This window comes from Carassius auratus, chromosome 36 (genome assembly GCF_003368295.1).
Source record: "Carassius auratus strain Wakin chromosome 36, ASM336829v1, whole genome shotgun sequence".
Taxonomy (NCBI): Eukaryota; Metazoa; Chordata; class Actinopteri; order Cypriniformes; family Cyprinidae; genus Carassius; species Carassius auratus.
In genome coordinates, this window is record NC_039278.1 from 17,699,283 (window position 1) to 17,713,675 (window position 14,393).

The 14,393-nt window shown below is 36.1% G+C and overlaps 1 protein-coding gene across 12 annotated transcripts in view; it reads right to left on the reverse strand.

Moving 5' to 3' along the window:
• The window catches only part of LOC113055476 (voltage-dependent L-type calcium channel subunit alpha-1D-like), an 82,371-nt gene extending 73,434 nt beyond the window's left edge, over positions 1-8,937 (reverse strand). For 7 of the 12 annotated variants that reach the window (XM_026221822.1, XM_026221819.1, XM_026221816.1 and 4 more), the window contains exons 1-3: positions 8,667-8,936; positions 5,843-6,224; positions 2,011-2,116 (exon numbers count right to left, since the gene is read on the reverse strand). In XM_026221822.1, the coding sequence (XP_026077607.1) occupies positions 2,011-2,116; positions 5,843-6,075 (339 nt within the window). In that variant the 5' untranslated portion in view covers positions 6,076-6,224; positions 8,667-8,936. Of the gene's footprint in view, positions 1-2,010; positions 2,117-5,842; positions 6,225-8,666 lie in introns of those variants that run through there. The other 5 variants (XM_026221821.1, XM_026221818.1, XM_026221815.1 and 2 more) reach the window with 2 other exon arrangements.
• Between the last annotated feature and the right edge of the window lie 5,456 nt (positions 8,938-14,393).

Consider the following 14,393-nt stretch of genomic DNA (forward strand, 5'->3'; position numbering starts at 1 on the left):
AATAAAGTCTCTGTGATATTCTGGGGCCGAATTCACAAACATTTTCAGTTACACTTTATTTAGGGACCAATTCTCACTTTTAACTATTAGTGCTTCTTATTAGCATGCAAATTACTAGCATATTGATTGTTAGTATCTATAAAACACATATTCTTATTCTCCATGGCAATATTGTAGATCCCTAAATCCTACCCAATACCTAAACCTAAACTTAACAACTAACAAAACGAGATTTAAGACAAATGATAAATTAAAAGGTGTCCTTTTATTATTGCTTAGTTAACAGAATGCTGCACATTTCTTAGTAAACATTCAAATATGTAGAATGACATAACTGAATGGAAATTTTAAAACAAACACCAAATCAAGTAAATAACACTCTTCATATGAACAAACTAAGGCTTTGCCTGTGCCCTTTCCATTTAAAATTGGAGGTGACCACTGCATTTTTTCACAGTCCAAACAAAGATGCTGCAAACATGAGCAGTTTCTAAATTACTGTAGATTGAAATGTTTCAAAATTTTAAGAAAAAACAGAATGGTCTGACTTTAGCTTTGTGAAACTATATTACATAAAACATCTGCATGAAACAGAAACAGCAGACGAGCATGAGATACAAATTCACTCTCTAACAGCAGGTGGCGCTTACAGATCAGCAGCTACAGCGTTTTCGTTGCCACTGTAAACAAAGCAGTGCTGCTACATTATTATGCAATATGCAGTCTAAAATACCATATAAACTTTTCTGAAGACAGTCAGTTCCCCTCAGAGATACATTCATATAAACTCCGACCCCCAACTGCATCGTGATTCATTTAACATCTAAAGCAATTTGAATCGTCACATATTTGTAAATCTTTTTTCAACCGGCTCGGGGTGCATCGATACATCCCAAGCAGTTTATATTGGAGCTTGAACATCTCTGACCCTCTAATGTATCTACAGTCTCCCCAGCATGACCAGTGCTCTTCTGTGTGAGACAACCATACCTGCTGGGATTCTGATGAAATTTTGCAATGCGATTACCTCCTGCTGTTTAGCACACACATGGGAGTGCAGACGGATGAGATAACATAGCCAACATGTAAAAAAAACAACAAAAAAAACAAGCAAGATTTAAATGACCAATACGTTTGTTTGATGGCCGTATAGCCTATTTTTGTCGTACATGTTCATTGAAAGAATACTGCCCTGCTTGTCAGGTTTACGTTAATCTGCTCACATGCTCACATCTGTAAGACCTCAAATAAAAAAGCACATGAAAAGCCAATCGGAAATATTAATCCAGTTTGAACATTTCAAGAAACTTCTAACACAAAGTCTTACAGACGTACAACATGTCGCCACAAAATGCTTGGGGGAAACTAAACCCAGGAAGCAACATCTCAGCCTGTTGTTTCTCTTTCCTGTCTAAGTTGCTGAAATCACTAAATTAAACCACGCCAGTAGCCATGAGAGCTATTCACAAATCACGACGTCCTCGTGCTGAGTCGCACTCTGCCACAAGATTGAACAGCTGTCTTATCTCAACTCACAATCGTCCTCTCGGTCCAAAGCACGGAGAAGAACATCCGCCCCCTCCGAACCCGATCTAAATGCTCCGCTTGGCTAAATATAAATCATTTATCTGAAGAGTTCAAAATCAGATCAATTGAACTGTACAAGCGAAGCAGTTTGCAGAAAGGAAGCGAAGCAAGTTTGAAAAGAAAATGTCTGAGATGAGCATGCATCTGTTCTCAGAAAAGATCATTGAGATTATAATGTGACAGATTTTCCTCTGTGTCCTTCCAGGAATATACAATGCCGTGGCTTTGTGTCTTTCATTTGCCTGTTCTCAAAGGAAAAATCTAATGAAACAGCTAAAATCAGGCCTCATTTCCTAATATTATTTGTTCTATTTGAAGCAAATTCTTGTCAGAAAAGGCCTCCTTCGAAAAAAATAATGGGGTCATGACAGGGGTCAAACTGGAACATGCTAAAAGGTCAAGAGGTTGAAGTTGTTTACTCACCAGGTCGTGGTTGGTTGAGTTGGAATCATCCTCGGGAAAGGGGATGTATACAGCTAAGGCCATACAGTTGGCGAAAATCGCTATCAATATAAAGATATCAAATGGCCTGAGATGAAAGTTAAGGAGTAGAACATAGAGAATCAATAATTACTAAGAATTAAAGTCAGAGGCAATTAATATATACATCCAGTCATTCTTGAAAAGGTTTACAAGTTTGCTACTGAAATCAATCAAACAAGAGAAAATCTGGCATAGATGGTACATATTTAAATATGACATTTAAATACAAGGTCAAAAAAGTGAATAACAAATAAAATTTAAATTCATCCCTCAAGTTGGCTAAATTAAAATGGAATGACTCCAAACCTATTATTCAAAAGTTTCCTAAACAAGGCTTAGGTTTTGTTTGATTGTTTTTTTTTTTTCTGGCAGAAAATCAGATTTGTTGCTTGGCTTGCTAACATTTTCATGTACATTTTTTTAAGGGTCTGAAAAATGCATTTATGTTTTTTTTTTCTTTTTTTTTTCTTTTTTTTGAAGCCCTATATATTATTACAATTATGGCATAGCATTGCTGATTTGTTTTTATTTTTCAACCCATTCTTACCAATGCTTCAAAGACAATCATTTCTTGCAATTTTAACAAAACTTTACCTTTGGTCACCAGTTGGGTATATGTCCTTGGTGAATTAGCAGAATTCAAAAGAATTAGCAAAACAATATTTATCCAAAGCATCACAGAAAACCTAATTTTTAAGTTTACAAGTCATAAAAACATACATACTATCCAATTATTGTATGATCACGTGTTATGTTCCATCAACTGGCCTGACACTCTCACACCAGCCCCTGTTCATCGGTACATCTTTATTATTCATCACAGCTAATTCTCATCTTGTGATTGCTCAAAGGGGTCAGAAATAACAGTGAGTAGATACTTGCATGCAGTTTAACAGTAAAAAAGTCCATTACAACCACACTGACTCAGCAGCTCTGCTTTCCTGCAAGCGAGACGTACAAAATATAAATACTGGTGTGAGTCAGAGGACCTGAAAATGTTGCCGTCTACATTTAATATTGGACAATCAGTCATTTAAACTTAAAGTCTAGTTTCACAAAAATGGAATATTAAAGCTGCAGTTGGTAACTTTTGACGCTCTAGCGGTTAATAAACAGAACTGCTTGCGTCTTGCGGAAGAACATTGTAGACGGAACTACTTCTCTCTGTTTATGTCTATGAAGAATCACAAAGGTACTGGGTTACTCCGCCTCGGTACCCCTGAAGCAATCTAAAATAGTCAGAATATAGACACTTACTATAGGTGCACCCTAGTGATTCAGGACAGGCTAAAAACCCGGTTTGGAAAATGGATTCATGGTGTACTCGCTTATTATATACATTTTTCTACATTTTGAACACAAACAAAGTTACGGACCGCAGCTCTGATTGGTTGTTTCTTAACGGGAGCGATGTATTTTCAGCATATGGCAATAGGACCACTGGGAGGAGCCAGAGGAGCTTGATTTTTTCACAGATTATCTGTCTCATATTCTTCTGTCAGGACATAATGACAGGTATAACACATATGTAAAAAATATATTTTTACAAAAGTTACCTACTGCAGCTTTAATGTATCAAGGATACATTTAACACTTCATTCTGGGTTGCGTCTCACATTCTTTTAGGCCACACAATGCAATGTTCTAATTTTACGCTGCTAAATACCCTTATTAGGCCATGAGCTCAGACACTAAAATGTTGTATTATGTGCCATTCAGGGGAAGTTCTCTCTGACTTTCCCATGACTCCCTTGAGGAAACACAAGGCTGGTAGGGCTAGGCTAACCTTAGCTTTTGCATGTTCCTGCAGAAATGCTCACACCTGCTATGCTTGTTTCAATGTACATTACATTCTATGAAAACAATTTGCAGCTTAAAAAAAGAGACACAGATCCTATCTCATAGTGCTGAATCTGAAATCTACAGCTTGGAAGCCATTTCTCCTTTATCTTCCGTGTAGGGCCGGGGAACAGATGTTCTTTTCAAAGCTCAGCTATACATGCTGACTTGCGTTTGAGATGAAGGTGCTCCTCACTGCAGGGAACACAGCTTCGCTCTAATAAAGACCACCAGACGAGCTTTTACCAGAGATGACGAGCTGGGATGTCTGCTCTAGACGCAAAGGTGGACTATTTTCATTTGTTTACTTGTTCTCTTGATGATTCGGCTTAATTACTTCATTCTACCTTCACCTATTTTCAGTATATGCCACAAGCATACCATATGCACATTTTCTAGAGGAATAATGCCAGAAGAAACTCCAAAGCATATTTACAAACCATAAACTCTGACCTGAAGTGCCGGCCACCAGTCTTTCGAATGCAAGTCTGCTAAAACAGAATATTCTGAAATCTACCACATATATAGCAATAGTTCACTCAAAAATTAACATTATGTCCCTGAAAACCTGTATGCTGCCATCTTTCCATGAAACAGAACCCGATTATTTGAGTAAGAGCTGTGCAATTAATCGAAATACGGTTTCTATTTTGGCCTCCAAAGATTATGAAAATACAATAATCGAGATAAAACTATTATTGCACCCCTTTCTGCTCCCGTTCCAGCAGTGCACTTTTGCTCCTCCATAAGAGTCAAATTTCACGCGCAAATCAGGAAAATTATGTAATGTGACTTTAGCAAAATGGCACGTGCTTGATTTATCAAAGTTGATTCGATTTTTCCATGTTTTTAAAAGCAAGAAAGAGCTATTGTGCGGTTCTCCAGGAGGCTTTCTTTGCATGCGCTCAGAGAACGAACAGAACAGAGACATGTAAAGTAAACTTTAAGCATAAGGTCAAATCTTAAATCACTTAAATAAAGTTTTGGTTATGTGGCGCACTCATAATTGTGTTAAATAATCGTGATTACAGTATTTACAAAAATAATCCTGGTTGTGATTTTTGCCATAATCAAGAAGCTCTGATTTGAGTCCACTAATCTTCACTAGTCCATTTTTTTTTTTTTTACTTTTAGGGAAAAAGTTTTTGAAGTCAAGAATCAAGATAGAGTTGTCAGAAGCATGCTAGTGATGACGTTGAAGTCATGCAGCCATAGTGTATTTAGTCTACATTTACCTTTTTTACTTCTTGCAACTGTATTTAGGATTCAAAATTCATGCAAAGAATCTCATGGTGAACAAAACATCAAAAAATCATTAACTTTTGTCGTTCACAGAGCTGATTATCTGCCAAAAGCCAATGCAAAAGCCTTATTGTTTGTTGGCGAGGGAACTAGATTGATGCTAACTTCCTGATTGGCCTAAAAAAAACACATCAGTGCAGCACTCTTTTGCAATTTTTAACAAGCTTCTATAACATTCTCCTCTTCCTCCACTGGTCAGACTTCAGATATTCCCGCCTCCAATTCACACCATTGGTTAAGCCAATGCTTTTCTATTGTTTGACAGTCAAACGGCAATGCTTTAATAGCTCCACAAAGCCAAAATGCACACTTTCCACTGGATTCAAACTATAAATGGCTTATTTACAGTTGACTCTACATATTAAATGGACAGATGTCCAAAAATTCTTGCTCACCACTGTGTTATTCAATACCTATATGCATCTAGATATTTTAAAGTCAGGATACACAAAACTTTAAGGGTAACAAAAGTAGTTATAAAGGTTTGGGACAACATGGAGGTGAGTAAATGATGACAGCATTTTCATTTTGGGGGACGAAATTGAACTTTTAAACTTTTTGAACACCCCAATAGTCTTAATATTAGTAAATCTTTACTGAAAAGCGATGTTTTACAAACTGTAAAGGATACTTCCATTCCACGAGGCTGATACAGGCCCGGCGGATGGGATTGTTGAGGTTGAGGCAGAAGAGAGCTCTCTGCGCCCGCGTGTTGGCCGAACTGCCCTGTTTTTTGCTCTTGGCATACTGCTGCCGCTTCTTCTGGGCCAGCGAGCCGACCGGTACCACTGACGATACAGGCACGGAGGCTGCGGGGGGTGCGGCAGGAGTCGCAGCACGCGGAGCAGGGCCGTTGGCGCTCATGGTGCGGGCGTGGGCCTGAGCGGGGCGTCCACCAGCATGGGCCTGCCAGGGGAGAGGGCACAGGGGTGGGTGCTGGAGCGAAGGGTCTCACCAACAGGCTGGCACGTCACCAGAGACAGCGACTCTGGTACTGCTGGCATAATTTGCCTCTGTGAAAGACAGAGAAGAGAGTTAGAGAGAAAACAGGGAAGCACAGAGAATATAGTGGGAGGCTGTGCAGTGACTTCCTTCACCGCTACATTATGCAACAATGTGGGTGTAGCAGGACTAAAAGATGCATACAGTATGTCTTTGGGTCTAAAGGCCAGGGTCTCAACCAAGGTTTGCGAGCAGTCCAACGTGTGAAGAAATCGGAACCAAAAGAACCTCTATATTTAAAGGAATAGTTAATCTAAATATGAAAATGATCTTATTTATTAAGTTTCACATCAAAAGTACCATAACGGTAGTCCATACGACTTATGCACTATATTTAAGGTTGTATGAAGCCATATGATAGTTTTGTTTGAGGATGGACCATTTTCACAGACTGTGATGATGTGCTCCCTTTTTAATAACATAAATATAGCAAAGCTGTTTTTATTTATTTATTTTTAACTAACGTACATTTCTAACACTATGAGTACCTTGGCATTAAATGACAGAAAACTGTTTAGTGCTGCTATATGCTTGTTTATATAATATAATATAATATAATATATATATATAATATATATATATATATATATATATATATATATATATATATATATATATAAGACTAATTTCTCTCTTTCGACCAACATAATCTTTTGATACCTTTTATTTCTTTTGGCAAGTCATAGAAGCACAATCATGTTTTTATTTTTATTTGCTGTTAAAGCAAATAAGAACACAAACATATATTTGTTTTAATTTATAGAAATTATATCTATAGAGATTTGCCCATCTATGATGTCTTATGCTTTTGTGAACCCCCGAAATGTAAAAAGGGTCCATTTAGACCAAAATTTAGGTTGGTATTTGACTTAAAGGCACTTAAATCTTGTTTGATATCGGTAATACTTTACAATAAGGTCTATAATTAACGTTCGTAAATGCATTAACAATGAGAAATGCATTTGTTAAAGTATTTTAATAATATTATTTAAATACATATCATTCACTAATATTATCAAATGCTAATTTTGAGATTAATAACTGCTTAAGAGCTAGCTCATGTTTATCAAATATTTACAAATGGATTTTTATTAAGTGTTACCTTTAATTCTATATATTTTATTAACTGCTACATCATGGCATGACAAAACACAGCATCCTTGTCTTAATATGATATGACAATGTTTTATTCCATTAAATCAAAACCATGAAACCAGGAGCATCTAATATTCAAAAGTCCGATGTAGTGCAAGACTATGGTGCACACGTGCCAATTTTAAACAAAAAATATTATTATTGTACATGTTACTATGATTTCTCAACAAACTAAACCAGGGCAGCAAAAAGGAAAAGCATAACATGTCACTTAAATGACAGAGGTATTATTAGGATACTGTCACAAAAAAAAAAAGTTACAGCCTGTGGAAAAATCAATGTGCGTAGCGTGACCCAATAAAAACCTGCTTGCAAAAAGATGCACTGTCGCAGAGAATCACACTGCCAAGATCCCCACATAAAAACACATTAGAAGCAAACAACAGCAAAAAAAAAAGCATGCTCTGCATTCAAATACAAGCAAAAAGCACACATCATGGCTCATGGAATCCACAAATGTCACTCATATACATCAGAGTCCTTGAACCACTAGGCCCCGCAGAGGAAATGAAGACATGCATGGAAAGGTCATATCGCCTGTATACATTTCCCTTTAAGCATTTGTCTTCCATCGGATCGTGAAAAGCTAAGAAAGCGCATCCAAATGTGTCACAAATTCAAGCCATTGCTCTGCTGTCATTGGATAGGCTATACAATAAAGATTATCTTCACACTAATGATATAGGACATTAAGTGCACTGTATCCTTGTTAATACTTGCTCATATTATATAGGTTTTTTGTCATTCCAACGTCATGCATGATGTAAACTGATAATGAAATAGAATTCCTCAATACCTTCATTTACATAGTGCTTCCATACATACATAAACGTTGACATTTAAATTATCTTGTAAGACAATGACAAATATTGTCATTCTGACATCGCGTGGCAAGGATGCATGTAGATGCATAATGCATATATATGATGACATAGATGCGTATAGATAGAGAGGCTCGTGACTCTAAGACAATAACTGTAACGTTTCTCATCGAAAATGAAATATTCCATATACAGGGCAGCCCAATCTGTGTCTTCCTTTAGATGCAATGCCAGTTAACAGCTGTGATGCGTCTTTATAGTCAGCGACTGTTTATTTCTTTTAAAGAACGCTTGATTATGACAAGCAGTAACAACATCAAAGGTCTAACGGGACCGAACGAGCGCAAAATCCTCTGCATCAGCATCATCAGCATCTTTTCAGCGCCGACTCGGAAGCAAAATGATCGCACTCCATCATTTGTTGAAAAAGAGCTATTTTAGCCAGAAACACGCAAGGCCGCTGTGTGCATATCGTACCTTTGATGAGGTCTTTCCGTTCAGCTGAGGAGGAGGAGGAGGATTCGGCTTATATCCAGAGATAAAACTCCGACATCGATTAAAACGCTCAGGTCCGATCTGACACGGTAGATTCAAATTCATCAGTGTGCATTCGTTCCTTTGCGCGTGAGAGAGCGCGAGAGCTTCGTCGCGTTCGCCGCGCGCTGCTCGTGTTTAAGCGTCACGCGGAGTCGGTGAACGGTGAAACGAGCTGAACTCCCCCTCTGGCTGTGTGCAGTGTGCACGCACCAACCGCTTACTTAGTGAAGAACACTGCGAATCATTTAAAGAATCGGTTCGTTTAGATGGATCATTTCATAAAATCACTTTAGCTATCATTCAGGTCCCAATGTGGGATTTGATCTTTTTTTTTTTCTTCTTCTTCTTCTTTTTTATTGCTCTTGGTCGCTGATTTCTTTCTTTTCTCTTGTTTTAGGTGATATTTAGGCTGTTTCAACAATATTGCTGTTATCAAAAATGATCTTAAATAAAATGACATTTGTTCACAATATGTTCAGATTAATAGATAACTACTGTTTATTGTTTATTAATAAATTCAGATGAGTCATTACTGAAAAGTGTTACACATCAGCAGTTAACAGGCAAATTTGGTTGCATAATTAAGTTGTGGTTATTTTAATATTATATTTAAAATGATTATATTAATTAGAATAGGCTATTTTTGGAATGTTGCGTCCCTCAACCACAAACCAATCACGATAACAGCCAATCAGCTTCCAGTAAACCGTGTGCGTCAACAAACCTGGTGTAGAGGGAAAAAAGGGAAATTTCTAATTTAACCAAAATATAGAATAAAAGCAAATTCATGACTGAATGTCAGGTTCATATATTAATTTTCTATAATAAAGGAGTGGGTGTGAATGTGCACGTGAATCTTCAACAAGAATCGGTTCAAAAGAATCATCCGTTCGCGAATCGGACATCACACTCAGAATGAACAAACTACTGGCAGGTGTTTAGCAATACTGGAAAACGTTAGAGCAAAAATGTGTTTGCTAATAATAATAATCGAAATAATATTTAGATTATTTTCAGTGATTGTGGGCCAACTGTAGCATCCAGGGTTTTTCTTTTCAGCAGTATTGTATTCTGCTCTTAATATATACATAGTAAGATATATATATATATATCAGGGGCTTAGCCCAGAAAAATCCATGTATTTTTAATAAATCAGAAAGATTTACCTTGTTTAAAATATACAAAAACAATAAAAACAAAAACAAATTTAAAATATTTTATTTAAAGTATTGAGGAAAATACATTTGCTTTTTGCAAACAAAAATTAAGAATTGCAAAACAAATGAAACAGCTCGAAAGCAATGATTTTGCAATAAATATTTTCCATGGTGATATCTATTAATTTATTTGCAATGCTGTTTTTATTTTGTGTGTCAGTCTACTTTGCGCTTTACTTTTCTGCACGTCTCTCTTTGTGGCACTGTTTTGACGTGGGGGTGGAGTCAAGGGACGGGGGCGTTTACAACATGCCTCCCTGGAAGTGACGTCATTGGCCCGAGACGCAGCTCACGGATCCAGGTCCTGTCAGTGTCATGATGAGCAGAGACTTTTGAGTGGATCATTTATTTTTATTCAGTAGCATTAAAACATTCATGTTTTCGTTTTATCGAAACGTTAAAGAAGCCGCTTCTTCTGTTCTTCTATTGCTCAAGTTAAAGAAGTTGTTAACATGAACATCTGCTGTTTATTTCTCTCTATGTGCACACTTTTATAGCATTATGTGTATTAGGATCGCTACTCATTTGAGTCAGTTCGGGAGTTCGTAGCGGGTTCGTAGCGGGTTCGCGAATCATTTGAGTCAGTTTGGGAGTTCGTAGCGGGTTCGCCAATCATTTGAGTCAGTTCGGCAGTTCGGAGCGGGATAGCGAATCATGTGAGTCAGTTCGGGAGTTCAAAGCGGGTTCGCGAATCATTTGAGTCAATTTGGGGATCGCGAATCATTTGAATAAGTTCGCGAGTTCATAGCGGGATCGCGAATCATTTGAGTTATCTGACTCCAGTTTGGGAGTTGGAGCGGGATCGCGAATCATTTGAGTCAGTTTGGGAGTTCGTAGCGGGATCGCGAATCATTTGAGTCAGTTCGGCAGTTCGGAGCGGGATAGCGAATCATTTGAGTCAGTTCGGGAGTTCAAAGCGGGTTCGCGAATCATTTGAGTCAATTTGGGGATCGCGAATCATTTGAATAAGTTCGCGAGTTCATAGCGGGATCGCGAATCATTTGAGTCATCTGACTCCAGTTTGGGAGTTGGAGCGGGATCGCGAATCATTTGAGTCAGTTCGGGAGTTCGAAGCGGGATCGCGAATCATTTATGTCAGTTTGGGAGTTCGTAGCGGGATCGCGAATCATTTGAGTCAGTTTGGGGATCGCGAATCATTTGAATCAGTTCGAGAGTTCGTAGCGGTTTCGCGAATCATTTGAGTCAGTTTGGGGATCCCAAATCATAGCTGTAGCCTATATGGATAGGCATTTTTAAATAATTTAGTAGCTAGTTCTAATTACGGTTTCCATGCTTGTTTAGGTGTGAAATGTGAACTCGTATTTTTTGTTTTAATGATGTGCCTTTTAACAGTATCAAGTAAAAAACTAAACAAATCGTGCCTAAAAAGTGCATTCATCTAGGCTAATGTAAAGTTACATGATGAAGTCATACTAGTGCGTGTGTTCATTTTGAGTGCGTTTTTCACTGCATTATTCGGTGTATTCAAATGCATTTATGAATGCATGTGAGTGATCACAAAATTCAAGATATGAACCCTTTGTGCCAAAAGGGTTCTTTCTTGTCTTTATAGAACTTTTTTTACCATAAAAGGTTCTTTGGAGTTGAGTAAAGAACCCTATGGTTCTATATAGAACCCCAATGATCCCTTTCTTCTAAGAGTTTGTTGTCATAATATATATAACATACTAAAACAGGAAAATAAAAAGATTTTCAAAGAGGAATTTTGTAATCAGAATTATCAGAAGAAACCCACATTATACATACATATATATCTATATGTGTGTGTGTGTGTGTTTCACATGTTCTTATGAGAGGTGAGTCTACTTCTGGAGACTAGCAAACACAAATGGCAAGAATATGACAGTGACGTAATACATATTCTGCTCCACTGCAGTCAATAATCATTTATTTGGGCATGTTCATGAATACTTCAGTTTAGTTCATTGCCGATCAGCCTTAATCAAAGGATAATCCTGTAATGTACCAGTTCAAACGATCTATCGACCATCTTTAGGAAAGACAACACCTGCTCACCACCTGTTCTTCTGAGAAACTCATACCATCTCTCACATTACCAGTCATGTCTGGAATATTCTCTGCACTCATGCAAACAACTGAACGTTCAACGACATTCTCGAGCTCAAATTTTTCAGGATTCATTGTTAGATAGAAAATTGTATGTTACTATATTTATAGATATATGTGATTGCTATATATACAACATATGTGTATTCTGTAAAAAAATATGTTTTTATAATTGTACAAATTACTGTTTATATGTGTATTTCTTTGTGGTGAATCCTTAAATAAATGTCTTCTGTTTCGCCTGTTTTAAAGTGAACAATTCATAAACGTTGAGAAAAAAAAATATTAAAATAATACTATAGAAATTATTGATCTATTAGCCTAGAGCAGGAATCAATGTTAGCTCACCTTTGGGATGGCTGCTTTTATGAATCTGATCAAATGCTGTCACGGAAGTCATGATGAAGCTCTACAGTCCATGTGTTTTTCTGAAGTGACCGGTGAAAGGTTCAGGCAGGCCTTGGGCTCGCTGTGAGACCGGGATAGATTTACAGCCGGTGTCCACTTACCTGTCTAACAGATATAATGGTTTCTGCCTGAAGCAACTTTAATAATTAAATGCCTCATTAGGTATTTCAGCCAATCAGCATTCACAATTTCTTCTGTCATTGTCACATGACATGGGCCTTTACTATACAGTGAAGAACACAGGAATACATATACATATACAAATAAAAAATAAACATCCAAGGACTGATTTTTAAATCTAACAGATTTCAATTGTATTTGTTCTCCGAAAGCCAACAAAAATGTTCTTGGACGCTTTTTTGTATGCCTTTATTGTTTATTGTTGTTACTTTTCAAATGAGTTTTAAGTTGTTTTCTCAGACCCTGATCTTACACCAGTGGTTTTTCTAAGTTATTGGAATGTTTTATATGAAAATACTATTTCAGTCTTTCTAAATATGTTGCTTTCTCTTTAATTTTGCATTTTTGTGAAAATTACTAGTCATTTTTGAGTAAAAATTGTGTAAAAGGATATCAAACACCATCTTTTTTTCAGTGTATGTAAAACAATTATAAAAATCTGAATGATCAAGACTATCATCAATATGACCTAAAGAGAAAACGTGAAATAATTTATCTTAATCATTTCAATAATAATTAACACAATAATCAACTCAAACATTTCAATATTTATTTTGTGAAAATATTACAAATACAATTATTACTAATATATTTCTAGTTGATAAATTATATAATTTGTATTAGTAGCATAGTTTTCCCCCTTTTAATCAAGCTTTCATTGAAGGTTAGTGTTTATATTAAGTTATAAGTTTGTCAAATTATGCAAAAAGAATAAATATGTATATATAAACATTAATTTAACAATTTAAAGAGGCGTGTCTTTTGCCTTTCTCATTTCTGTCCCTGTGTCTCTTTCTCTCACTAAGCTTCTGCGTCTCTCTTCTTCATCACTGGTGAAGTGAAGCTCATGTAGCATCAGAGGTATCTGTTGGCAGCAATGAGAGCCTTGCTTGTGTCATGGTGATCTTTACCACTATTACTGCCAATAGCATGCTGTGTTTTCTCTTCAGACAATTTACACTTATTTTGTGAGAGTCAGCAATGTTAAAATGGTTCCTCATATATATATAATTTTATTTATTTATTTACTTATTTATTTATTTTAGGAGAGTTGTGCTTATAATACTTACAATACTGCTGAAAAGTTTTAAAGGATTTTTTGGGAATGTTTGTGGAAGAAGTTGCTAATGTTCACCAAGGCTGAATTTATTTGATCAAAAATAAATAAGAACTATAATACTATCTATTTTAATATGTTTCATAAAGTATTTTATTCTTGTGATGCAAAGCTGAATTTTCAGCATCATTACTGCACTCTTCAGTGTCACATGATCTTTCAGAAATGTGCTGATTTGCTGTTAAAAATGTGTTTTTTTAATCATTATCAATGTTAAAAACAGTTGTGCTAAGGTCGTACGGGTTTGGTACGGTAATTAGTAATTAGTAATCAGTAATTAATGACAGAGTTATATCATATTTTTGTGTAGGCCATAATTTATTTTTCAGGATTTGATGAATATAAAGTTCATAAGAAAACAGCATTTAATTTAAATAGAAATCTTTTATAATATTAAAACTGTATTTACTATCACTTTTATTCAATTGAATGCATCATTGCTGAATGCAAGTATTAATGTATTGGGAAAAATCTTTCTAAAAAAATTTTAAATCTAAAATTCCTCTCATTTATATACCCCAGAATGGCAGAATTTTATTTTTTTATTTTTTATTGGTAAATCAACACTTTTTTTTTGTATTTTTAGAAATCCAATTCAAACAATCAAATTGTGATATTATTGTAAGTAGATTTTTTTTTTTATTTTTTTTTTTTTAC